The sequence below is a fragment of the Lactuca serriola genome, chromosome 1 (genome assembly GCF_051521515.1).
Source record: "Lactuca serriola cultivar US96UC23 chromosome 1, Lser_US96UC23_V15, whole genome shotgun sequence".
NCBI classification, from domain to species: domain Eukaryota; kingdom Viridiplantae; phylum Streptophyta; class Magnoliopsida; order Asterales; family Asteraceae; genus Lactuca; species Lactuca serriola.
Window position 1 is genome coordinate 89,939,430 of NC_136408.1, and position 27,901 is coordinate 89,967,330.

General features: G+C 37.9%; 4 protein-coding genes across 4 annotated transcripts; 3 read left to right on the plus strand and 1 right to left on the minus strand.

The window, feature by feature from the left end:
* The first annotated feature begins 2,652 nt into the window (after window positions 1–2,652).
* Window positions 2,653–3,225, plus strand: LOC145058716 (uncharacterized). The gene has a single exon (XM_079006620.1). The coding sequence runs from the start codon at window positions 2,653–2,655 to the stop codon at window positions 3,223–3,225; it is 573 nt and encodes a 190-aa protein (XP_078862746.1).
* Window positions 3,226–4,032: 807 nt separating this feature from the next.
* LOC145058735 (secreted RxLR effector protein 78-like) lies at window positions 4,033–4,500 on the plus strand. Its single transcript, XM_079006639.1, has one exon. It carries the CDS (start codon window positions 4,033–4,035, stop codon window positions 4,498–4,500), a length of 468 nt encoding a protein of 155 aa, XP_078862765.1.
* A 2,474-nt stretch (window positions 4,501–6,974) lies between these two features.
* LOC145094858 (70 kDa peptidyl-prolyl isomerase-like) lies at window positions 6,975–10,484 on the minus strand. The gene is made up of 12 exons (XM_079032861.1): window positions 10,277–10,484; window positions 10,091–10,177; window positions 9,707–9,967; window positions 9,547–9,621; window positions 9,390–9,470; window positions 9,091–9,288; window positions 8,902–8,988; window positions 8,642–8,817; window positions 8,438–8,560; window positions 7,970–8,244; window positions 7,769–7,889; window positions 6,975–7,207 (listed from the first exon to the last, which is right to left on the minus strand). Exons 1-12 carry the CDS (start codon window positions 10,482–10,484, stop codon window positions 7,154–7,156), a joined length of 1,746 nt encoding a protein of 581 aa, XP_078888987.1. The 3' UTR covers window positions 6,975–7,153.
* Window positions 10,485–10,682: 198 nt separating this feature from the next.
* Window positions 10,683–12,920, plus strand: LOC145094870 (uncharacterized). Its single transcript, XM_079032864.1, has 2 exons — window positions 10,683–10,739; window positions 11,247–12,920. Exon 2 carries the CDS (start codon window positions 11,500–11,502, stop codon window positions 12,463–12,465), a length of 966 nt encoding a protein of 321 aa, XP_078888990.1. The 5' UTR covers window positions 10,683–10,739; window positions 11,247–11,499; the 3' UTR covers window positions 12,466–12,920.
* Window positions 12,921–27,901: the final 14,981 nt, after the last annotated feature.

The window sequence follows — 27,901 nt, forward strand, 5'->3', positions numbered from 1 at the left end:
CTATAACTTTATTCCACTTTACCTGATTTAAACATTAAGGATTTATCTTTAAATTTATAATATATTTTAGAACTGTATATCGTGGTGCACTAATATATTTTACACATACAAGGTTTGAATGTTGAATCTTATTTAGGCAGCTGGGTATGAGCTACATGTTATTACATATTATCACATCTAAAAGGTGTCACATCATCATCCTAGTCATAAATAGGTGTTATATCACCAAATGTTAAAATAGACAACATCAAATAACATATAATAACACCCCTTATTTATTTATTTATTGACGTTTTTAGTTTCTATATTTCGAATTTTTTTATTTATGTCATAATATTTATAATTATAACATAAATTAAAATTAATATTTAAAAAGTAAAAATATAAATATAAATCCTAATATAAAAACAACATAAAAAATTACAATTAAGGATAAAAACACATTTAGAAACCTAAAAAAAACGAAATAAATTACATTTTTGATCTAAATTACTCAACTTCAGTGTCGTCATAGATATGATCTGCCAAGTCTTCTTGAAGTTGTTTATGTTTTCGTTGATCTTGAATATCAACAACTCTATGTAAGTATTTTGTTGTCCCTGGTTGAAATTGAATGTGCCCAGGTTCCGTAGGCGAATACTCGGCAATGTTTCGTCCTTTATCTTCAATCACCATGTTATGCATAATGATACATGTATACATAATATCTCGTAGTGTGTCCAACTCATATGCTCGTGTCGCATGTTCAACTATGTGTCATTTTGCTTTCAGAACTCCGAAAACACGTTCCACGTCCTTACGTGCTCCTTTTTGTCTTCTCTTGAAAAATTTATCTCTTGGTTCTATCGGGTGTCGAAACGCCTTCATAAACGTAGAATATGTTGGATATATTTCATCCGTGAGGTAATACCCGAACTTATACTCATTGCCATTTACTATGAAAGGAGCATCCGTTGCCTTTCCTGTCAAAAGGTCCTGAAATATTTGAAATATTTGTGACTGATCAAGAACGTTTACGTCATTGTTCGAACCCGCTACTCCAAAAAAGCATGCCAAATCCATAAGTCTTGAGATGCAACAGCCTCTAATACTAACGAAGGCGATCCAAGATGACCACTTGTGTATTGATCTTTCCACGCCACATGACAATTTCTCCATATCCACTTTGTGCAATCAATGCTTCCAAGCATTCCCGGAAAACCATGTCGTTCTTCATGCGCCACATATAGTTGTTGTATGTCATTCAATGAAGGTTTGCCCAAATATTTGTCACTGAAGGTTTCGATAACATCTCTCACCAATCTATACAAACTTTCTCGTTCGCTCTGACATTCTCATATAGTAATCAATAGAATCGGGCGATTCCCCCAAAGCCATAAGTTTGATTGCAGCAACATATTTTTGCAACCCTGTATAACCTCGTTTACCTCTCGCATCATACCTCAGTTTATTCATACCTAAACATATAATAAGTTTTTCAAACAATTATTTAATAATCTAAAAAACATATAATATAATTTTCAAATAGCTTTTTAATAATCTAAAAAACATATAATATAATTTTCAAATAGCTTTTTAATAATCTAAAAAACATATAATAAAATTTTCAAACAACTTTTTAATAATCTAAAGAACATATAATAAATTTTTAAAGCAATTATTTAATAATCTAAAGAAAATATATTAAAAAAGAAAATAATTGTAATTATGGTACCTGTTTTCCATTGCATTGGCTATTCGTTGAAATACATTTTTCCGCAAACGAAACCTTCTTTTAAAATCGTTTGGAGGTAGATACATTTATCCGCAAAATAATAGTGTACTAGACGTCTATGTCCCTCTTCACGGTCTATGTTCAACGCCGCACGTCTAGTCAGTAGTGGAGCTGGCTCTGACGGTATCATGTCCGTAACATATTGATACATCATACCCACGAACATATCATCCTCATCGATATCATGATTGTATGGATGGAACGGATCAAAATGTTCCTTTCTATAATTAAATAGAGTATTAAGGTAAAATGAAAATTTTGAAGTTGAAAGAAATGGAGATTATTGAAATAGTTTGTTGAAAATATGATGAAGGTAAAATGAAGATAAATTTTTGAGTATTTATAATAATAAAGAATTTTTTTTAATTGTGACCATTTACAAACGGTTAAAAATATGACTATTCCAGTAAAAAACAAATCAAAAAAGGTCGTTTCCTTACGTCACCACGGTAACGCCTCTTACCATAACGCCCAAAAACACAATAGGGGGCGGTGTTTAAGGCGTCGTAACGCAGTTATCTGTGAGCCACGTCATAATAACGCCATTAGGCGTTGCCCGCTCTGTGCCGCCTTATGGAATTTTGTATTTCAATATCTAAGGTCCTATATATTTATAGTAGGTAAACACGAGAATGTATTAATTATTTACTTAATCAAACATTAAAGACTTGGACATATATCCGTTGTTGCTTGTTGGTAGTTAATTGCAAAGTTGCAATATAACAAGAGTTATTAAATATTTCATTGTTGGTAATCAATTGCAAGGACTTTATGTGGATGGAGTGGAATGATTTCAACTTTAAAAGAAAATATATCATATTCACAAAGTGGAAGATGTAATCAAAACCAGGCATTTCTTAATAACTATTGGAACCCGCATGGGAATTCAGGAGAGGATAATAATCGCTAATGTCTATGGCCCACAATCATCGGTTGGAAAATGTAAACTCTGGGAAGACTTGCTACAAATAAAAAGAGAAACATTGGGAACCTGGATAGTGATGGGGGACTTCAACACATTACGAAGGCCTGATGAGAGATTCAATTCGCAATTCTGCCCCTCCATTGCGTATGCATTCAATCGATTCATTAGTGAAGCAGAACTATGTGACCTTCGTATGGGTGGACACAGGTACACTTTCTTTTGTCAAACGGACCTACAGATGAGCAAGCTTGATCGTTTCCTTGTGAGCCCCGAATTCGTGTATCAATTCCCCTCTACCTCTGTGACGGTCCTTCCCTGGGAGCTCTCGGACCATTGCCCAATCCTTCTCCAAACTTCAACTCAAGATTTTGGGAAACCTCCTTTTAGGTTCTTCAACTCGTGGATGAATCGGGAAGGATTTGATAAAGTTGTTACTGAAACCCGGGCTACTTTTGTTGATTATGGGAACCGTGACATGTTTGTACTGGCAAAATTAAAATATCTAAAAAATGCAATCAAGAAATAGAGAAGCATTGAGTTCCTAAAGGAGAATATGGAGCTGGAAAATCTCATAGCTACGGAGAATCGAACCTTAAGTAACAATGAGACACAGGAGAGAAGTGTGGGCTTTCATAAAATCGTTGATTTGGAGAGGATGGTCGTTCTTGATCTCAAACAAAAATAAAAAAATAGAGTGGGCAGTGGACGGGGATGAAAACACTTGCTTTTTTCATGGGTATGTTAATAATAAGAAGAATAAAAATCGAATCCATTGTCTAATCATCAATGGTGAATGGAATACGGATGCAAAAGAAATCAAGAAAGAGGTATTCAACTTCTACAGTAAGAAATTCCAGGAGAAATGGCCAACAAGACCAAAGCTTCTCAGTAATAGATTTCGTTCATTAAGTGTAGATGTTAGTAACATGATTGAGGCCCCTTTCAGTATTGAAGAAATTAAATCTGCAGTCTGGGTGTATGGGAATGAGAAGGCCCCTGGACCTGATGGATTCAGTTTTAAATTCATCAAAAAAATTTGGGATTTATTAAAGTCGGATATATTTTCATGTGTAAAACATTTTGAGATACATGGGCAGCTCAACATGGGATGTAACTCATCCTTTATAACACTAGTTCCAAAAATAAAAGACACACTCAAGTCAGGAGATTACCGATCAATCAGTCTCATTGGTTCTATTTATAAGATTATTGCAAAGACGCTTGCAAATCGACTGAAAGGAGTCATTGGGCACAACATCGATGAAGTGTAGTCGACATTTATAGAGGGAAGAAACATACTTGATGGACCACTTATAGTCAATGCACTATGCTCATGGGCAAAAAAGGTGAGAAAAAAATCATGCTCTTCAAAATCGACCTTTACAAGGCTTTTGACTCAATAAACTATGAGTACCTTGATTCCCTCCAAAAACAAATGGGATATGGTGAGAAATGGCGTAGATGGATTAAAGGCTGCCTTGTATCTACTAGAGTTTCCGTCCTTGTAAACGGCTCGCCCATAGAGGAGTTTTCCATGGAAAAAGGCGTTAGGCAAGGTGACCCCCTCTCCCCCTTTTCATTCATTATCGCCATGGAAGGCCTAAACATTGCTATGAAAGCAGCGTGTGAAAAAGGAATCTTCAAAGGAATCACAATTCCACATAACGAGGCGACAATATCACATTTGTTTTATTCAGATGATGCCCTTATTTTGGGTGATTGGAGTAGAAGTAACATAAGGAATCTTGCCCGAATCCTAAGGTGTTTTCATGTGACTTTTGGATTAAAAGTGAACTTCTAAAAATCAAAGGTATTTGGTATTGGTGCAAGTACACAAGAGGTGGCTAGATGGGCAACTCCACTGGGATGCGAACCAGAAAGACTCCCCTTCACTTACTTGGGAGTTCCTGTGTGGAGCAAACATGAAATTAAAAAAATACTGGAAGCCGGTTATTGAAAAGTTTCATACTAAACTCTCTACATGGAAGGCGACGACACTTTCCTTTGGGGGTCGAATGAAACTGATCAATTTGTTTTGGGGAACCTCCCACCATTTTATTTCTCTTTTTTTATTGAACCTATCGGGGTAGTAAACACACTTGAATCTATTAGAAGAAGGTTCCTTTGGGGAGGTCACGAAGGAAAAAAGAAAGTACATTGGGTATCTTGGGAAAAGGTCAAAGCTCCAAAAGAAATGGGTGGATTAGGAATTGGTTCGATGAGAGCCCTAAACCTAGCCTTGATCATGAAATGTTGGTGGAGGTTTAAGATGGATCCCTCACAATTATGGGCTCGAATGATTAAAGGAATCCAAATATTATGGACTAAACCATCGAGTGTCATCTCAAGAAAAGCCATTCCAAGGGCATGGAGCAATGTTGCAGGAATCAAAGATCATCTCAAAGAATTAGGGATTGATATGGATATAGTACTAGTAAAGCAGATGGATAAAGGAGATAACACTCTATTATGGTTTGACCAATGGATAGGGACACAACCCCTAAAACTAGTATTCCCAGCTCTATACCAGTTGGAGAGGTACAAAACGTGTAGAGTTGCAGATCGAATTCAATTTGGTCGACACACCTAGAGGTGGAAACTAACCCTTTCCTATGTTGACCAGGTAAGTGAACTGCATGCATTATCCTCACTGTTAGGAACTTTTCAACCCTCAACGGCGATGGATAGATGGCGATGCGGTATATCACCGGATGGAACGTACCATGTTGATGTACTTAGGCGACTGATTGATAAACCAACAACAATGGAACCAACAAAAAACATTGAATGGATTAAAGAGATACCTATTAAAGTTCAATGTTTTATATGGCGTGCGTGTCAAGGGAGAATTCCAACATTAAAGGAATTAATAAAGAGGGGATTAATCCAAGGTTCCTCGTCATGTATCTATTGTAGCTTAGAAGAGGAAGATGTGTGCCATGTAATCATTAAGTTCCTTTTTGCAACACACATATGGGAATGGGTCCTACAATGGTGTGACACTCTGGCGCCATCCCAATTCTCATATGTTCTTGATATCATTGAATTTGCTAGGGGATGGGAGAACTATCAATGGAAGAGAAATATGATGATCAGTATATGGTGGATCTAGAAGGCAAGGTGTGACAGGGTTTTTAAGAACCTCCATGTTAACCCGACAACAGTGGTGGGTAACATCAAATCGCAGGTCTTCACGTGGATCAAATATCGAATGGCGAAGAGCAGTTATAATTGGTTTGATTGGTCTAGCTATCCATTTTCTTGCTTGTAATATGTAATTGTTTTCTTTCTCATTTTTATCATGTACTTTGTTTCTCTTCCGGACCCGTTTAGTTACTTGTTGGACGAGTGTTAGTTTATTTTTTATATAATATATTTGCCGGTTCAAAAAAAAATATAATTGCCAAAATAACAACATTGGAAGAGCCTTTACTAAATTTGTTTAATCACTACATGATTGATTTGTCATTGTATAATTGAAAGAACATTTATTAAATGGTTTAATCAATTTTAAGAGCATGGACAAGTGAGAAAAACATGCATTATGTTTGGTTATTAATACATTCATGATGTTGTTTTTCATTGATAATCTATATATCAATTGAGAAATTGAGAAATCTGGCATGAATGGTTTTAATCTATAATAATAAAATATATGATAATATAAAAAATTGATGTCAATCCAGTTTCATTCTTTAACTTGTTTACGACTGAAAATTGTTTAAGTTTAGGATTGATTGTAGTATGGTTTCAAGAACCAGTTTTAGTTTTGGACTATTTTGTCCCTTTAAGTCTAAGTAACAATGACTATTTGACCCCATATTTATCTTTTTCATCCTCCTCAATCTTCATCTTTTTCATTAAAGTGAAAAATCTAGTAAGATACCATTATTTGATGTTTAACATTGAGAAAGACAGATTATAAATTATAAAGAAATTAAATATCCTCCTACTTTTTATTCCTACAAAACTTCATATCCAATTAAATGATGACATGTGTCATATTAGTATATTAAAATATCATTAAATTTCATTAAATGAACATTAAATTTTACACATGTTACCATTTAATTGGATAGTAAGATTTGTAAGAAAATAAGTAGAAGGATATTTAATTTCTCTAAATTATATACTTTATTGGTGTTCTTGTAAATGTATCCCAAAAAGTCAAAAATACCCTCTTCAATCTAAATAAATTACATAACCTATAAGAATTTTGCGTTCAATTTTTGTTGTTTTCTAACAAAATCAAATCGAGTCGATTAAGTATGGAAAGATCCAAAAATGCGAGTTATTATTACTAATCAATTTCCATAAGTTTTTCAAAAACACTGCAGTACCTCCTCAAAAAAACCTCACTAACCAAAAACATGTGTAATCATATTGATTTCTAGACTGCTTTTCTAGTTATTCAGAGTGATTATAGAGCAAAAAAACAAGTCCAAATTCACTCATCATGCCTTGCTATCAATCGTCATGGGCACCGTTTCTTGCTTTCTTGCTCCATTCTGCAATATGTCACAAATTCGGTTACTAAGGTGATTTTCATTAAGGAGAACATTCATGTCTTTTGTATATATGATGGATGGAGAATGGGTTCCTTTTAGGTTGGACAAAAAGTTACAATTTTTTCCTATTGATATCGGTCTTAGGGGTTTTTTCTTTTTTTCTCGATTAAGTCATGTATAAGTGGTTGAAGGCGGAATGATGTTTGTTTCGATAAAGTGTTGTATACATAAGGTCTGTTTCTTTTCTAGACCGAATAAACGGTTTGAATGAGACCAAATGACCATTTTACCTTTACATCCCAGAAAAACAAACTTCAAAATATTCACAATTTTTAAGGGAAGGAAAAAAGGACAGATCCGTAAAGGGCTAGTGCCTGAATACATTAAACCATGTTTTTTTGGCTTAACCAATTAAGTCATTTTGTCCAGATTAAGTGCTTAATACATTAGGTCAAAAATAAACATTCCCTTGGACCGATGTATGTCAAAGGCAGTACAATTTGTTCTATTATGACGTGACATGACATGTCATGTATGTATATCCATTTTACTGCAACTTACACTAGATTGTAGGTGTTCCAATTTGTTCATTTTCGCAAAAATATTTCCATAAAATTGTGCATCTTTCTTGTTATGCTCCTTCACCTTTTCTTTCAACAATTTGTACTCCAACTTCACATCCCTAATCAAAGACCAAAATCATACATGATTCTTAACTTCTTTCAAATTCAAAATTCAAAAATCCAAAGAAATCAAAATTACCTATTTTTAGGATCAATCTCGAGTGCTTTCCTAATATCCATCTCTGCAAGATCCAAATCAACAAGTTGAATGTACGCTTGGGCTCTTCTATAAAGCGCCTTCACATTCTTGCTATCAGCATCCAAGACCTTTGTGCAAAGCTTTACTGTTTGTTTATAGTCTTTCAGTTTTAATTTGCATGCAGCATTGTTCAAATTGCAGCTGATTTTTAAAATTTTGGATTCTTGTTTTTCATCATCACTAAAAGTTGAGTCATATTCAACGAAACTAAGAGCCTGTGTCATAAAAAAGGTTGTATGGTTAGCTAAGTGGTGTCAAAAAGTATCTGAGAAAATGAGAAAAAGCACACGAGGGTAAATTTGTAAAAGAATAAGTCTTAGAAATTCGAAGTGTTAATATTGGTTTATATATACAAGAGATGAAGTATAATAATAATAAATATATAATATGTATTTATATTTATATTACCTTTTCGTATCTTTTTGAAGCTCTCTCGTATTTTTGTCTCTTGAAAAGCGTATTCCCTTCTTCTTTCTTTCTCCCTGAAGTTTCGATCTTTTCTTGTGTACTTAATTCCCACGTGTCTTTTTCCTGTAACAACTCAAACCATTTTTATCCTTCCGAATTCTTCAAGAACCCTAAAAAAGATCAAAACTTTTGCAATTTCCATACCTTTTCAAATGAAATCAACTCAATATCATAATACACATTGGAATTCGCAGGAATAATTGCTGATTCTTGATGTGATTCGATTGAAGCAAATCCATACTCTGGATGAATAGTCAACACTGCAACTTCACCCTTCTTCATCGTCTTCACACTTCTATCAATTCCATCAATAACTTGTTCTATCATCAAAAAAGAAACCGATTTCGTTGTTATTAGCTCACGTCTTTTCATTTTTTTTTTAAAATCACCAAAATGCCACTCACCTTCATCAATCTTGAACTCAAATGGTGTCTCGTTGTGTCCTTTATTCACAAAGACAGTTCCATCTTCGAGTTTCCCGACCAATTTCACTATTTAAAAAAAAAAAGAAAAAAAAAAGCATAAGTACATTAAGGCTTATAAGGGGCCCACAATGTCCACGTGGGATGAGTTGTTACAAAGACGAAGAAAACCTTGAACAATTGCACCATCATTCGGACGATCATACCCTTCTCCTTCTTTCAAGATTTTCTTTAAAACCTTTTTGTCTGTTGTAACCTCTGAAACAATCTTCCATGAAACCAACTCAACGGTTATTTGAATGGTGGTGTTTGGTGGCACAACACATTCATCACCACCTGATGGGTCCCGCCCGTTCTCCCCAAATCCATCTATTGATCAAAAATGACGAAAAAGCCCTTCAAGATTCAATCTTGTGAATGTGAAATACAATAAACTAAAATTTTGTGTTGATTCCAATTCAAAATCTCACATTGTGGCTTCACTGTGAAGAGGGCTTTTTCTCCCTTCTTCATTGTTTTCACAGCTTTTGACAATGCAGGACAAAAACACCCTATGCATATATAACCTCTTGTAAGTAACAACTGTTGAGGGTAAATACGTAATTTCAACATCGGGAAACTACTTACCATCTTTAACCGTAAACTCGACTTCCTCACTTTTTGAAACTAAACTTCCATCCTCAAGCCGCACCTCATACTTAACTGTATGACACACGAATCATGTTATGACAGACATATTATGACACGACAGGTTAACACAGTTTAACAGTAAAAAGATGTAATGTACCTAGAACTTCATCTGGATCTTTGGGAGTTTGCCAGTTTTGTCCTTCAGTTACTATTGTCTTCAAAATACCTCCATCTTTGGAAATATCTTTCACTTTGGTCCATGAAAGCAACTCAATTTCAAACTGAAGTGTTGCATTAGGAGGAATAGTGGGAGGCGATCCGGATTCACCATATGCAAGAGCGGGAGGAATTGTAAAAAGGGATTTTTCGCCTTTTTTCATAGTCTTGATACCATCGTCCCACCCTTGGATCACGTGTCCTGTAATGGCAAAAACGAATATCAAGAAATGTGCAGAAATCGACTCATGGGTAGTGTTCCAAATACGATTACTACTTTTAGAAAGAAGAATTATCGTGTGAAATTGTTCAGAATTACTCTTACCGAGCCCGAGCTTGAACTTAAATGGCAGCTCCCGATCGAGGCTTGAATCAAATCGAGTTCCATCGAGTAAACTTCCAACATAGTGAACTGTAGAATTGAATCAGAATGCTACATTATGGAATTCCCAAATCGAAATTCATGCAAATGATGAGAATTTTGATTTTGAAGAAAATGTATGGAAATTACCTTCAACTTCATCGCCATTAATGGGGGTATCCCAGCCATCACCTTCATTAAGGATCTTTTTCTTCAACCCATCTTTTCCAATCTCCTTCTCTTCTCCTACTTTTCCGCCAGCTCTACCTTCGGGCGCGTCCATGTCGTCGCCGATTGCGTCTTCTCCGTCGGTTTCGTTGAATTTTCCGGCAGTCGGAATATCAAAATCGTCCTCCATTTATCCGATAACACAGTTTTATATCTGTGGATATCCAAATGCAGACAAAAAACGGAAGGGGGTGATGGTGAAACGTGAGGTTGTTATCTGAAGGGTGTGCGGATATGATCTGAGAGGCTCTGATTGAATCAAATGACACAGAAGAGATGATGCTTCTGCCATGGGGTATATATACGCATGGGTTTGAAGGGAGAGAGAGTGAGAGTTCCATGGATTTGAAGAGAAGATGAGAGCGGGTAAAAGGGATGATATTTGGTAAGTAAGCTGTCTCTTTAACGCCTTCTTTTCCTCTACGATCCAATCTTCATGGGTGTGTTAATTACCATTACAGTTCCTGAAATTAACAAGAAACCCTACTGATAGTTGGAAGAAATTCGAAATGGGTTCTGTTTTATTGATGATTTTAGAACTTTAGATCGGCAAAATTTGGATGATTTATCTGATTATCAAGAACTCCGGGCATGGTTTGGTTGATTTTGAATTTGAGCTTCGAAATTAAATGATTTTTTTTTGTGAAATTTAGTGTGACCAAATAATTAATAAATTATTATTGAAAAGTTGTACGAATTTACGTAACAAAATCAAAATTAAAAATCTCAGATTTTTATTAGCATCCATATAAAAGTAAGACTATACTTAAACAACATTCTGACTACTCCAAACATAACCAAGAACCTTATTTCCATTGGAAAATATACCCAACATAATAAAATATTATATTGACTTTGATGAGTTTGGTTTTTATTCTGGGTGTGGGCGCAGTTTGGGACCATGCACACCGCCCCCAGACCGCAGTCTGGTGCAGTTTTGATCGCACTGCGGCTAAGGAATAACGCGTCACGTGATTGGCTGGTGGAATAACTAACCGTTAAATGCTTTTGGGCGTTGCTTTTTTTTTTTTTTCCTTTTTGCCTTTCTTTCCTATATATACATATACAATTCATTTGTTTTTAACCACAATATAACCTTTTCTCTCTCTCAAATTTTTTTAAAAAATCACCACTCTTTCTCAAAAATGAAATCTTCTTCATCTTCTGAAGAATTTCAGACTATTTTTGATGTTATTGTTGCGTGTGCTCAAATGGCAAAACAAACATACGATGCTTTATGCAATAACGCAGCTGCTAGTTCTCAACGGAGAACACGAAGATATATTTTCAGAAATTGTGAAGAAGCCAACCAACGTTTGGTGCAAGACTATTTTGAACAGAATGTCACTTATCAAGGGTATTATTTTCGTAGGCGCTTCAGAATGTTCAAAGGTTTATACGAACGTATAGTTGAAGATGTAACGAGGGAGTGCAGTTTTTTTCAACAACGGTACGATGCTAGAGGTACACCCGGTTTCACTCCCTTACAAAAATGCACGGCCACACTTCGACAGTTAGCATATGACATTCCGCTTGATGCGTTAGACGAAAGTTTTAGGATGTCTGCTAAGATAGCACGAGACAGTCTCCACTTTTTCTGCAAAACTGTGATTCAGTTTTATGGTCCAAAATATTTACTTAAACCTACATGTAATGACATCTTGCAATTGCAAGCTTATCATGATAGTCTGCATGCGTTTCCTGGAATGCTAGGAAGCTTAGATTGGCATGGGAAAATTGCCCTACGTCATATCATGGGCAATTTACCCGAAGTGATCATTGTCACCCAACGGTCATACTTGAAGCAGTTGCATCACAAGATATGTGGATTTGGCATGCTTTTTTTGGTTCTCGTGGTTCGATTAACGATATCAACGTTCTTAATCGTTCACCTATATTTAACAACATATACGATGAATCTGCACCAGATTCTTCTTTTGAAGTGTGTGGAACGCCATATAAGTATGGTTATTTTCTGGTCGATGGAATCTATCCAGAATATGTTGTATTTGTTAAATCGTTTACGTGTCCACATGGTTCTAGACGAAAGAAATTCAAGAGAGTTCAAGAAAGAGCTAGGAAGGATGTTGAGCGTGCTTTTGGAGCTCTAAAGAAACGGTGGTTCATATTGAAAAAACCAGCAAGTTACTTAGGCGAGGAAAAACTTCAAGAAATCATGTATACATGTCTCATATTGCATAACGTGGTTATTGAAGACGAAGGAAGAGTGATATGTGCGTTTGATGAGGAAGAAACCATACCAGAGACACAACCAATAGAAATTGGTGGCGAAGAGTATATGAACAGGGAAGCAGAGATACATTGCACTGAAACATTTCACAATATTCGCAATGACTTGGCGGAACACATTTACGGGGTTCAAAACATTAACCTTAATTTGGATCCATTGGATGACTCCGAAGACGAGTTCTAAGAGAACGGCTTTATGTAGTTTGTTTTAGTTATTTTATTTGTGTTTTTTAAGTTTCTAAGATTATTTTAATGTCATGTGTGTGTGGTTTTCGTTTTTTTTTTTGTGGTAATGCAATGTAATATTTTTTTTTAATTTTCAAGTAATGAAAAATTATGTTTTTTATTAAAAAAAGAAATTTTAATTAAAATAGCTAAAAAAAGAAAAAAAAAAGTGTGGCACCACTCCCTTGGTGTGGCAAGAAACCACACTTGTGTGGTAAAAAATGACATGACGTTTATGTGGCGGGGGAGGGAGTGTGGTTTCAGTGACACCACTCCCTCCAGCCTTAATGGTTAACAAGCCACCAACCTCTTATTTGATGTGATAACATGGGCTCCCTTTATGATGTTGCTTTCGCTCCTCAAGTACTCATTTTGGCATCAACAACTTGTTTATCCCGGTGATCAAGCATTAAAGTCTCTACTTTCAAGTATTTTAATTTTTTAGAATAACCAAAAAGTCTAGTGCATTATGTCAAGCTTTTCAGTTTGGTAAATACGTTAAATTTCCTTTTGAAATTTCTAATTTCAACATGCTTTCAATATTATTCACTCAATATTTTGACATCTTTGATTTCAAGTGTGAACCCTCCGGCCTCACTGCTTAGGTTGGACCCTCCGGTCCAATCTCAGTAAAGCACAGAATAATATAACATATATCACAAAGACAAAATGCACAATATCACATAATTCAGTACAAACACATATAACCCTCCGGTCACACAGTATTACCACTCAGGTATGTATAGTGAGAAGACTCATCTTGGAAGTAAGCAAGTAGATCTAGCACCCCACGAACAGTCTAGACTCTGCCTACATAATATAATTATCTCGAATAAGCAAATTGTAATAACCACTAGAGATGCTAAGCTAACTTCTCCACTAATCTCATAAGGGGGTGAAAAGACCATTTTACCCCTCCATGGTCTCTAAGGTCCACAGTTGACCAAACCCTAAAAGTCAATGAAAACTCTCCAGTTAACAGTCCATGTTAACTAAACTTGTCGAGTTCCTTCATTTTCTCTGGAATATCGGGAAAATCCAACTCAACTCGTCGATTTGTCTCCTTAACCCGTCGAGTTGTAGCGCGTCCAATGTAATCGGGGAAAACCCTAACTGACTCGTCGAGTTGGCTCAAGCAATCGTTGAGTCCCTCTAGACAATTTCTCATTCAGACGATTCTAAGCAGAAATAAGGTCTCAAACTCTAGATCTAGCCTCTCAAGGTTGAAATACCACGTAAAGTTGCAAGCTTACGTCTAAGCATGGCATCTAGGACTCGAAATGCCAACATAAGCTCTATGTAGGGTTAAATGTATAAAAGCTTGCATGTAGCTTAATAAAGCTTGAATCCTTGGCCTCAAAGGACCTCAAACAACCCATATCTGATGTTTAAATCCCATGTCATGCTCAAGTGACCAAATAACCAAAAGATAGATGAGAGAAAACCCTAAAACTCCATAGGAAGAGGTCTAACAAAAGAAATGGTCAGGTGGTAGCTTTTTACTTCCAGACAGAAGCTATCACTGAAGAACACTGGATCCAAAGGTCCCTCCTCGATCCAAGCCGCGTTGCTCTCCAATTTCCTTCCAATATGCACAAGAATACTTCAAATTTAATCTTTCTCTCTCACACAACGAATGGAACTTGTTTAGGGTTTCTCACAGAGCTCTAAGGTTACAAGGGAGGCGGATTAGAAGGCTTAAGGTCCTTTAAATAAGACACAAACCATGAAAATTAGGGTTTTCTCACTTGGCACCTACTCTTCGAGTTGGGGTCTTCCAACTCGTCACGTATTCTCTAAAAATCCAATAGTCATCAACTCCTCTACTCGACAAGTTGGGGAATCCAACTTGTCGAGTTGATCTAAAATTATGTAAGTAAATTATTTAAAAATCATACCTGGGAGTCGGGATGTTACAATTCTCCCACACTAGAATCAGACTTCGCCCCCGAAGTCATCCTCCGGAAACAACTCTGGGTTCTACTCCTGCATCTTGGACTTTGGCTCCTAAGTCCACTCGGATCCCTTCCGATGTTGCCACTAAACCTAAACCAATGGTACCTCTTTATTCCTTAATACCTTCACCTTCCTATCCAAGATCACTACCGGCCTCTTACTGTAGTTCAAACACTCATCAACCTAAATGTCCTCTAAAGGGACCACTTCCGTCTCATTGGCTACACACTTCCTTAGCTAGGACACATGGAAGGTGTTATTAATCTGACTCAAATCTGCAGGAAGCTCCAACCGATAAGCTACCTTACCCAGTCAGGCAATCACCCTGAAAGAGCCAATGTATCTAGGGCCTAGCTTGCCCCGTTTCCTGAATTGGATCACCCCTTTCCATAGGGATACCTTTAGGAGGACCAGATCTCTGACCTGAAACTATAGCTCTGAATGGCGTCGGTCGGCGTAACTCTTCTGATGACTCTGGGTCGTTAGTAACCTTTATCTAACCTGCTGGATCTGCTCTGTCATCTTGAGCATTATCTCAATGCCCCCAAATCACTATCTTCCATACCTCTCCCCAACAAATAGGAGTCTGAAACCTCCTCCCATATAAGAGTTCAAAGGGAGGCATACCTATATTGGAATGGTGGTTGTTTTTGTATGCAAACTCAGCCAAGGGCAAGTAAGTGTCCCAACTTCCACCGAAGTCCTTAACACATAAACGTAACATGTCTTCGAGCGTCTGAATCGTTCGCTCACTCTGCCCGTTTGTCTGTGGGTGATAAGTGGTTGAAAAGACTTTAGACCAATCTATTTATCAAACAATGACTGTAAATAAGAACAATAAGGTTTCACGAAGAAAAGCTTTCACTAAGAATGATAATCTCACCAAGAGATTATTGTTTGCACAAAGCGGCTATTAGGGTTTGTGAAAGGCGTATGAACTACACAAACCGATACAGAACAATATATAATACTATTCTAGACAATCCCTACAAATCAGGGATATAAAGCAAACTAATATACGCTAACTATGGAAACAAGATAAATACAAGATCTGTTACAATGCACTGAATAAAGCTATATACACTGAGTTATTGAAATGTTGATGCTGATGCTGAGATATGCGCTGATGCTGAAAGATAAATTTCAAAACATCATCATATTTCAAGGTTTGACCTTACAATCTCCCCCAATATGATGATGTTCAAAACCAACTAAATTAGAACACCTCTGGACAAGAATTCCTCATACTCAGCTTCAGCTTCTATTTTTACTGGCCAATAAGGACTATCCAGCAACTCTTGTCTTCTATTCAGCAGCTCCATAGCAATAAGGATGTGAAACTCTCTGGAGAGATCTTGATGACTCATGCACATTTGCCTTAAGCCGACGAGATGAGTGGTTGGAGCCCTTGGAATCTCAGCAGTTCGCTGAAAACACATTTTTCTGTTTTTGTCGAGATAGAACATCCCGTGTTCAGGAACTGAGATAAATTTATGTTGAACCGGGTCAACACCGATAGGAAGAGAGTTGTTTATTCCACCAGCACCAAAGTTCAGAACCAACACATCTTCACCATTAACTTGAAATTTGGTTCTTCGGATTCTAGGAACTGATGAACTTTGGCCTTGATGCTGTGGTCGTTCTTTAGGAACAAGGTCCCAACGCTGAACTTTCTTGATCAGCAGATGAAGAGCACATGTTAGTTCAGAGGAGAGAGTTGAAGTTTGCTTGGATGCTAATTCGAGTAATTCCATCCATTCAGAATATCCATATTTGATCAGCTCATCCCTCTTGACAACTTCAGTGTATGGATGTTGTGAACCTTGACGAGTGATCAGCAACGTAAGAATTTTCTCATTGCGTGGTTTGGAAGCTTTAACTTTGATGATTTTATCACTACACACTCGTCATCTAAGAACATCTTGAAACCTCTTTCAATCAATCCTGTCTAGAATACTATCAGTTTTAGGCTTACTGCTGCTAGGAGGAGGCTGAGAAGATTGAGATTTGGACTGAAATTCTAAGAATTTCTGTATCTGAGCTTCAAAAGATCCTTTGGCCTGAAGTTTATGCTGAATGAGAGATTCATCAGCTTGAGCAATATTCTTTAGAAGCTGAGCTTGATTGGCTTCATCAAGAATTTGCTTAACTTGATCAGGAGACATATTCCATTCAGCCGCCAAATTTGATATACTGACTATGGACTTGGGTTTCTTGCAGGACAGAGAAGTATCAGTCTGTGAAGGGGCCAAGTCAGTATCTTTTGCCTTACGCTTGCGAGATAGCGGTTGGGTATCTTCACTAGCAACATCTGAATCTTCTCCTTGGACCGGAATAATGGGATCAATGAATTTCATGTCTGGCCTTTGACATCCATTATCAAGTTCATCTGAATCTTCTTCTTGGACTGGAATAGAGGGATCAATGAAGTTCATATCTAATATTTGACATTCATCATCTTGTTCATCATCATGCTCACTATCTTCGACAAGCTTTTCAGTATCTGCTGGACTATTAGGTTCCGTAGAATCAGACTCGTGCATTGGCTTTGGTGACTCAGTCTGAACTAGAGTGTTGTCAACATATTCAGTGTCTCTCTCTTTTGGATCATCATCAATATTATCCGCAGCATCAGTATCTCCCCCTTTTTGAGCATCATCAGTATGGGGACTAGAGGAAGGAGTATGCAAGAGAACTCCCTTTAGCTGATGAACATCAGCCTCAATGCGTAGAAGACGCTGACTCATGTCCCGAGTCAGTGTCAGAATTTCATTAAATGCTGAGGCCGGGATATGAAGGAATGAAGTACCTGGAGCTGCTTGTGAGTGTGGTTGCGTCCCCGGAGAAGGTTGGTCCCCCTGGGGTAGATTCTCCCCCTGGGAGGGATGCTCCCCCTGAGATGGTTACTCCCCTTGAATCAGTGGTTCCTCTTGAGCTGAGTAAACTTTCTCAGTGACAGAGACAGTATGATGAGAAAGTTGAGGGGAGAAATGACCACCATCTTGTGGTTCAGCTTCTTGATCAGCATGATCTTCATGGTTACCATCAGTTCCTTCATCAGTATCAGCAGTGAGTGATGGAACAATGTATGGATTTGCAATCCATTCTCTCATCCTATCAGAGATGCCGATGTCAGTATCCAATGGATCATCTTGATACATTCGAGTTGACATACGTGGACATTGGATGGGGTTTCCAGAGTGTGAGTAATAATCTGCAGCGAAAAATTTATCTAATACCAGAGCAATCCAGCGTGGAAAGGGAACATGATCAGCACGTACATTTTCACTAAGGAGTTGAACAAGTTGATCAAAGAAGAAAGCTCCATAGTCAAGCCTTTTGTTGAGAAGAAGAGAACAGACGACTTATTGCTCATAAGTGCTCAGTTGATCACCACTTCGAGACTTATGACCCACACATTTGCACAGAGCACCTGTGAAGAATTTCCATTCTGGGGTCATACATTGACGTAGAATAAGAGCTGATCGAGTCCCAGCCTTTGAGTGATCATATCCCAGTTGATCAAAGAGACGTCGACAACATTCAATAGGAGGGAGTTCAGAGAAGAAATCAAAAATTGGTAACCGGAGCGCGGCACTGAGGAGGTCAGCAGTAATAAAGACTGAGTGTCTTCCACGGCCAATAGTCCCGGAGATGACATTGTTTTCATCATTGAGTGTTGCAGTGTAGTAGAACTCACATACTTGTTCAGGAAAGAACTCTGATGGAACATCGCTGATTGCGTATCGGAGTCGGCATGAGGCTAAGAAGTTAACAAAATCATCAAGTCCAAGACCTCGATGAACATCTGGAATGTCAGGATTGAAGACAACGTTGGTGGTTTTGATGTATATTGGAAGAGGAGGAGAGTTTGGGGCAGGGATTACCCTTCGTGAAGTAGAGGAAAATGTGAATAGTGATGCCGCCATTAAAGAATGTTAGGAATCTAGGGTTTTGAAAATACGCGGAGGAAATTTGAATTGTGGAAGGAAGGTTTGAAATAGGGTTTGAAAGAGGTTTAAATATGGAATTAAACGGGCTTTTAAAAGGCAATGATTATCTTTTTCAAAAATAACTGTGTATTGTAACAACCTGTCAAATCAGAAAAATAGCCGTTGGGTAAAGGAGCCGTTGGACTGAAGATGAAACGACAATCAGTGTCTGTGGAAGCGCTGAGATCAGTGTCACAAAAGTTACATGCTAAGGATGGTTCTCTGTCAATTCAAGGTACAACTTGCTTGATTAAGGCTAGCAAGGAGGTTGGTGCGTGTGATAGATACTAGTTAGATTATCTAACCAGCGGCACAGAGTGTGGTGTCTTTATCAGTGAGTGGTTCGTCTTACTGAATCATTAGACACTGAGTGAGAAGAAGGTAAAGAGAGGATTGTTGCGTGTGATAGACCGTGGTGTTTTGGTCTAACCATCGGCAAAGCCTGTTGGACTCTCATCAGCGCGTGTTTTGTCACACTGAATCACAGAATCAGTGAAAGATTGGTAAGAAGAGATAGTTGCGTGTGATAGATCTTGGTGCTTTGATCTAACCATCGGCAAAGAGTTTCAAGTTGTTATCAGTGTATGGTTTAATACAATGAATCATTCAACTTTAGTTTAGAAGATTTGAAGAAGAGAGAGAGAGAGAGAGAGAGAGAGAGAGAGAGAGAGATAAGAGATCAAACCAAGGACTCAGTGTGAAAAATCATCAGCATGTCAACATCAGCGAAAAGTACATCAGCTTATAAGACAATAGCAAACATTAGCAAAATAAATTACAAAGAGATCATTCCAAGTTCTCCAATAATGTAAGCAGTTGTTTGAGAATCCAGTGCCTTGGTGAAGATATCAGCTAGTTGTTCTGAAGTATTGACATGTTCAAGAACAACCTTACCCTTCTCAACATTATCTCTGATGAAGTGATGTCTGATTTCGATATGCTTTGTCTTTGAGTGTTGAACAGGGTTTTGTGTGATCTGAATGGCACTGGTGTTATCACAGTATATGGGAGTCTTGGAGAACTTGATCCCATAATCTAGAAGCTGATTTTGAATCCATAAGAGTTGAGCACAACATCTTCCAGCAGCAACATACTCAGCTTCTGCAGTCGAGATGGCTACTGATGTTTGCTTTTTGCTAGACCAGCTAATGAGACGATTTCCAAGGAAATGACATCCACCTGACGTACTCTTTTTGTCTAAGTTGCATCCTGCATAGTCTGAATCAGTGTATCCAAAAAGTTCAAATGCTGAGTCGTGAGGATACCACAGTGCTAAGTTCTGAGTCCCCTTCAAGTATCGAAAAATACGTTTGACGGCCATGAGATGAGACTCCTTTGGATTAGCTTGGAATCGAGCACAAAGAATAGTTCCAAACATGATATCAGGACGACTTGCAGTGAGATACAGAAGAGATCCAATCATTCCTCGATAAAGAGAGTGATTGACATCAGTACCAGTTGGATCAGCGTGCATTTTATCAGTCTTGGACACAGGAGTAGAGGCTGGTTTGTAGTCACTGAGAGAATACTTAACCAGCAAGTCAGAAATATATTTACTTTGGCAAATAGAGATACCTGATCTTTGTTGCTGAACTTCAAGACCTAAGAAAAAGGTCATCTTCCCCATCATGCTCATTTCGAACCTTTGAGACATGATCTCTGCAAATTCCTTGCTCAGCTTCTCATTTGGAGAGCCAAATATGATCTCATCGACATAAATTTGAACAAGAATCATGCCTGAGCCTTTGTTTTTGATGAAGAGAGTGTTGTCAATTGCTCCTTGTTTGTATCCATTTTCAAAAAGATACGATGTCAGCGTCTCATACCAAGCCCTAGGAGCTTGCTTCAGTCCATAAACAGCTTTGTCTAGTCGGTATACATAATCCGGGTGATCTTTGTCAACAAAGCCTGGGGGATGACTAAGGAATACTTCTTCTTCTAGAACACCATGAAGGAATGTTGTCTTCACATCCATCTGATAGACAATGAAATTCATGTAGGATGCGTATGCGAGAAACAGTCTGATTGCTTCAATGCGAGCAACTGGAGCAAAGGTTTCCCCGTAGTCGATGGATTCGATTTGAGTGAACCCTTGAGCAAAAAGCCTTGCTTTGTTGCGAATAATGATGCCATCTTTATCAACCTTGTTGCGATAGACCCAACGTGTTCCGGTGATGATCTTTCCTGATGGTCTGGGAACAAGAGTCCAAACCTTGTGCCTTTCAAACTCATTCAGCTCATCTTACATGGATTTAATCCAGTCAGCGTCTTAAAGAGCTGAGTGTATCTTGTCAGGTAAGATCATTGAAACAAAGTTAACATACATACAGAAATTATTTGATACACGAGATCTGGTTCGGACACCATCATGAAGATTCCCAATAATTTGATCAACAGGGTGATCTCGATGCACAGGAGTTGATACTGATTCCAATGGATTTGACGCTGATGAGTTATTACTGAGAGGAACATCAGTTGCAGGAGAATCTCAAGCTTCAAGGGTTTCATCAGCATCTGACGAATTAGATGATGATCTAACTGCAGTATCTTGATTCAAGGAACTTAGAACTGGGATGATAGAGTCAGAAATGGTAGCTTCATCTTCAGCATGAGGTACTTCATTATATGGGCAAGAGAGAAGCTCTTTAAAAATAGAGGGAGAATGAGTGACCTTTTCATCAATGTATGATTCCTCATCAAACTTCACATGAATGGATTCTTCAATGCACTGCTTGTTCACATGAAAGACACGAAAAGCCTTTGAAATAGATGAGTACCCAACAAAAAACCTTTGTCAGCCTTAGGCTCAAATTTTGATCTTGGGTCACGCTGATTAAGAATATAACAAATACATCCGAACACGTGAAAGAAGGATACGTTTGGCTTTCGACCTTTCAGCATTTCATATGGTGTCTTCTTGTGAATCCTGTGAATTAGAGATCGATTCTAAGAATAGCATGCTGTGTTAACAGCTTCAGCCCAAAATGACATAGGAAGACCAGCATGAATCATTAAGGTTCTTCCTGCCTCAATCAGTGTTCTATTTCTTCGTTTAGCAACTCCATTTTGTTGAGGAGTACGAGGAGCTGAGAAGTTTTGCCCAATGCCTTTATGATCACAAAATTCTTCAAGAGTTGAATTCCGGAACTCAGTGCCATGATCACTTCTTAGCTGCTTAACTTTGAGACCCGTCAGTGTCTCATTTTTACGAATCAGTGAGATAATTTCTTGTGCAGCATGACTCTTCTTCTTTAGGAAAACCACCCATGTGAATCGAGTGAACTCATCCACAACCACTAGAGTATACTTATTTCCTCCTTGAGAACGAACAGGAATAGGTCCAAACAAGTCCATGTGTAGTAAATGAAGAGGAACAGATATGCTAGAACATGACTTGGGTTTGAATGATGACTTGGTTTGTTTTCCTTGTTCACACGCTGAGCACATCTTGTCTTTTACAACACTGAATTTTGGGAGACCTCTAACTAGATCTTGATTGGATATCTTGGATAGATTCTTAAAGTTCAAATGAGAGAACCTTTTATGCCAAATCCAGCTAAGATTGGTTTGAGACTTTGTAAAGAAACATTGCATCAGCGCCTTGTCACTTGAGAACATATCAAGAACATATATATCATCTTTTCTACTTGCTGAAAGTACAATGTTCTTGTCAGTGTTGACAACTCTTCCTTCCTTCTTTGTAAAGTGAATTTCATAATCAGCATCACACAATTGGCTGATGGAGATAAGATTGTGTTTGAGACCCTTTACATATGAAACGTTTTGAAAGACCACGTTATTACACTTGATATTTCCATATCCTTTGGTGAATCCCTTTCCATTGTCTCCGTATGTTACTGCAGGACCAGTTTTCTTTACATAATCTTCCAGGAGAGACTTGGATCCTGTCATATGTCTTGAGCATCCACTATCTAAGTACCAAAGACGTTCCTGACCCTACAGTGCTGACAAACTAGTTAGAACATACTGACCCATTCGAAGATGGGTCATTCACAATGTTATTTGATAATAAGTTATAACACTCTTTAGGAAGACATTTTAAAGAATTTGACTTAAGAGTCCATTTTTCATTTCTAACTTTAATGTTATCAGCTCTTAAAGATGTTTCATCAAATGGGCATTCACTGATCTTATGAGAGGTATCACCACATCTGTAACAAACTCTAGTACCAAAGTTCTTCTTGGTGAGCATATTTCTAGACTTAACACATTTAGACTTGTAAGATTCACCAAGTGAACTTTGAGTCCCTTTGTTTATCATTGAATCACAACTGAATTCAGTGGCAGATAAAATATGATCAATGACAGATGTGGAGCTGACATCAGTATCTGATTTGGACATGTTCACAGAAGCTTTGCAATCAGGGAAATGTTTAAGTTGTTCATGAACAGCGTGAAACACTCCATTTGAGATAGGGAAGGCAATAATATTCTCAGAGAGAGGAGTTGGTCTCACAAGATGTGCAGGATAAGAGGTTGGATCAATTCCGGTAATTTCAACATCACAGTCAATGACACCATTAGAGTTAGTAACACAGTATTCATCAATTAGACTCTGATTAATAAAAGAGTTACTGACAAACTTTTTTTTGAAATTGTTTTTCACTTCATTCATGGAATAAAATTCAGATTCTTTTTCTTGTGATTTAAAAACTTTTTCAGCTTCTGCAAAATTACCCCCAAGAATTTTTTCACATGAATGTGGAATTTGAGCAGAAATAATATAATTAGCATTTTTGTGATATTTTGCCCAAATTTGGAGCACAGTTTGTTCTTTGATCAACAGATCTTTAACATTATCAATTTCAGCAGACAAAGATGAGTTTGACAAACTAGTGATTCTAAGGTTTTCCTGAGTGGAATCAATAATGTTATTTTTCATGGATATTTCAGTTTCAAGAAGATCAAGTTGATTTTGCAAATCCCTTATTGTTTGATTCTTCTTAGAATTAAGGACACCCAAATACTCAAACATTTTGATTTTTTCATTCATTGAGTAGGAAACAAAGTTTTTAACCTGATACATTGAAGGAGAGCCAGTGTTGTGCTTCCTGGAATTTTCAACTGCATCAGACATGTCAGCGTCAAATGTACTTGTGCTGTTTTCACAATTATTAGTGTCTTCTATCTTGACCATCAGACACTTAACTTCATCATCTGATGACTCCTCATCAGTCTTCCATTTTTCTTCTTCAGCAACAAGAACTTTATGATCCAAGTTCTCTACTTTCAGTTTCTCAACCAGCTTGTTATACTTCTGCTTCCAGTATTCGTCCGAGCTTTGGATTCTTTGCTTGCATTCTTTTGCAAAATGATCAGTGCTCCCACAATTAAAGCACTGGGCTTTCCCTTTCTTATCAGTACCATGATTTTGTTCAGCGTCTGATCTTTTTGAAAATTTTCCACCCATCTTCTTCTGAAACTTTGAGAAGTTTTGGCCTGATTTCTCAAAAGTCTTTACAATCAAGGCCGCACTAGCCACAACCTTTTCGAGATCATCAGTGTCACTTTTAGATGAATCAGTGTCTGAATGGTTTTCAGTGTCTGACTCTGACATTTGCTTTTTGTTTGAGAATAAAGCTACAGATGATTCACGCTGAGAATCCTTCATCAGTTCCTTTCTCTGAAGCTTGGATTCCTCATAGTAACGTAGGTTTCCATAGAGACTTTGTAAGTCCATAGTGTTGATCTTCTCACTGTTTTTCAGCACATCAACATGGTTCTCCCAACCTGCACCCAAAGAGTCCAAAAACTTCTGCACTAGAACAGTTCGATGCTTCAACTGATCTAGTCTCCGCAGATCATTAACAAGAGTATTAAACCTATTAAAGGTTTGAGTCAGAGTTTCACCTTTCTTTGCAAAAAATGTTCATACCTTCGGTTTAGATCATTTATTTGAGTGGCCTTGACTTCTTCAGTGCCTTCAAAAGATACAGTCAGTGTATCCATCATCTCCTTTGCTGAGATGCAATTCTGGACCAGTCCAAAGATATTATATGGCAAAGCGTAACTGATTGCAGCCCGAGCACGAACATCTAGACCATTTTTTCTTTTGTCATCTGCTGTCCAGTTTTCTCTAGGTTTTTTCTTCATAGCACCATCAGGAACGTTGTTTTTCAGAGGCTGATACATCGGAACATATGGACCCTTTTCGACGATGTCCAACATGTCTTCATCTACTGACTCTAAAGCATAAAGAGCCTTTATTTTCCACATAGCAAAATTTGTTTCATCAAAAGGAGGAATTTTAGCGGAAGGATGATTTGATGAGTTTGACGAAGAAGAAGATGAAGCCATTTGTTTGATAAAAGAAACCTGCTCTGATACCAATTGAAAAGACTTTAGACCAATCTATTTATCAAACAATGACTGTAAATAAGAACAATAAGGTTTCACGAAGAAAAGCTTTCACTAAGAATGATAATCTCACCAAGAGATTATTGTTTGCACAAAGCGGCTATTAGGGTTTGTGAAAGGCGTATGAACTACACAAACCGACACAAAACAATATATAATACTATTCTAGGCAATCCCTACAAATCAGGGATATAAAGCAAACGAATATAAGCTAACTATGGAAACAAGATAAATACAAGATCTGTTACAATGCACTGAATAAAGCTATATACACTGAGCTATTGAAATGCTGATGCTGATGCTGAGATATGCACTGATGCTGAAAGATAAATTTCAAAACATCATCATATTTCAAGGTTTGACCTTACAGTGGTACTGAAGTGCAACCGGGTACCCAACTCCTCATTAAATTTCTTCCAGAACCCGTAAGTAAAGCGCACATCTCGATCTGAAATTATCGATGTCAGTATTCAATGCCGTGCCACCACCTCTTGCACGTAGATCTCGACCAATTTCTGTAACAACACAAAATTTTACTAAATTTTTAAACTTTTCAAAACCAATCTGAATAATCAAAAATTATTCAAACATCAACATAGTTCACAAATTATTTCAAAATGATTTCATGTCAGAGTTCCCAGAAATCCAAAATCATAAAATGTGAGGATGTGTGCGTCATGCCTTCGCCTTGCCATGGTCACCTGAAGTACCTGAAACAATAATTGGTAAATGTAAGCTCGAAGGCTTGGTGAGTTACCCCCAAAATACCAACATATACCATACAACAAAATAATAACAAACAACATGTATAATGAGCCTTCAGCATGACTGGACCGCCTCCTCAGGGCCTACAGCCTATCTAGACCGCTCTCGAGCCTTCAGCATGACTGGACCGCCTCCTCAAGGCCTACAGTCAATCCGGACCGCTCGTCGGGCCTTCGGCATGACTGGACCGCCTCTTTAGGGCCTACAGCCTATCCGGACCGCCCCGGGTATGTTGGCCTACAGCACGAAGCAGGACCGCCTCAACCCAACCTCCAAACAAAAAATCATATGCATATGGATAACATACAAACAATAACATGCATATAACAGTCAAACCGATAGAACAAATCACAAGCATAGCAATGATCCTATCACCAGGACATCGACCTAACAGGTCACTAACATATCATTCTAACTACTAGGATGTAAATCAGTAGGCATATCATAATAATAATCTGAATACAAACCATAAAGGGCCGGCCTTGGTGCCTTAAACCCTATTGATATAGTGAGAATAACTCACCTCGCAAATAGTGTTGAAATACTACAAGCCTCTGACTATGATCTCACCAGGAATCCCGAACTGTCACATAAGAATAAATACTAGGTTAATACCCAACATTGCCATTTCCTTGACTAAGTGTCTTTAGAATTCATTAAACCATTCTTTTTATTGGTTCAAAGTCCCACACCAAGTCCTTATCTTGAAGGCCCAACACTTAAGCCCACTATTGGCCCAACTTACTAAATTGGGCCTAATCTCCTTATTGGGGCTAAACCCATGATCCACTACCACTAAATGTCCCATAACATCTTATTTATTAAGCCCAACAAAGGCCCAAACCCCCTTTAGTCCATAAGACAGCCCAAAAACCCAAAGCCCAAATGTCAATGGCCCAACAGAGGTCGTACGCGGGGCGTACTCGACCAGAGGTTGACCACCATCGAGGTGGTTGACCCAGTACATTGGGCGTACCGAATTTATGTTGGGCATATTTCATCTCTTGACAAAACCTTATTAAGTGCTTAATGGCTTAAGCACTTAAGTTCTAATCTCAAATCTAGAGGCCTAACATGCCAAGGGTCCATAAAGTCACGACCTTTATCACTTTGGACGTCCATAAAGTTCTAAATGCTTGGTCTTAACCTATTAAGACCTTATTCTTCTTGCATGGGACACTTACAGCTAATGGGACCTGATTTTTATCAGTCAAAGTCCCTTCAAGAGCCTGGAAGGACAACTCTTTTCGTCCATAACGCAAAATACACCACTTTATGGCTTTTGGGACAAGAGATGCTTCATATAAAGTAAAATGATTAGATCTAAGCATATGTGTATAAAGTATAGAACTTCATACCTTTAGGAGCTTCTTGAGCACAAACTAACTTCAGATCTATGAACTTGATCTTCTTCTCCAATACTTGAATGCAATCTTCTTCTCTTGAAACACTCCAAAACACCCACCACTGAAGCTTACACCCACAAAGAAGAGCTAGGGTTTGGGGATGACGAATGTAGGCTATGGAGGCTGAGCATAATCAAAGGAAACGATCCATAAGGGTGTTTATATAGTCCCCAAACCCTAAACATTAGTGTTTACTCCAGACATTAGTACGCCCGACATACATGAGTATACGCCCAATGTACTAGGACGCGCTCAGTACGCTCAGCGTACTCCCTCCTGACTCAAAGTAGTAACTTCGATCCTTATACTCCGCATGGCCCAACTCAAACATTCCAGGGGCTACAATTGGAAACTTGTAAAAGAGGAGGGATTTGAAATATACCTGCGAAGTTTGGGATGTTACAATTTCTCTGCATAAGAGCTCTCAATGATAGCCAGGAAGTAATCACTCTTCGTCAACCGGTCTACAATCACCCAGATCACATCGACACCTCGCGCAGTCATCGGTAATTTGGTGATAAAATCCATGGAAATTTGTTCCCACTTGCACCGGGGAATCTCTAGAGGCTGCAACA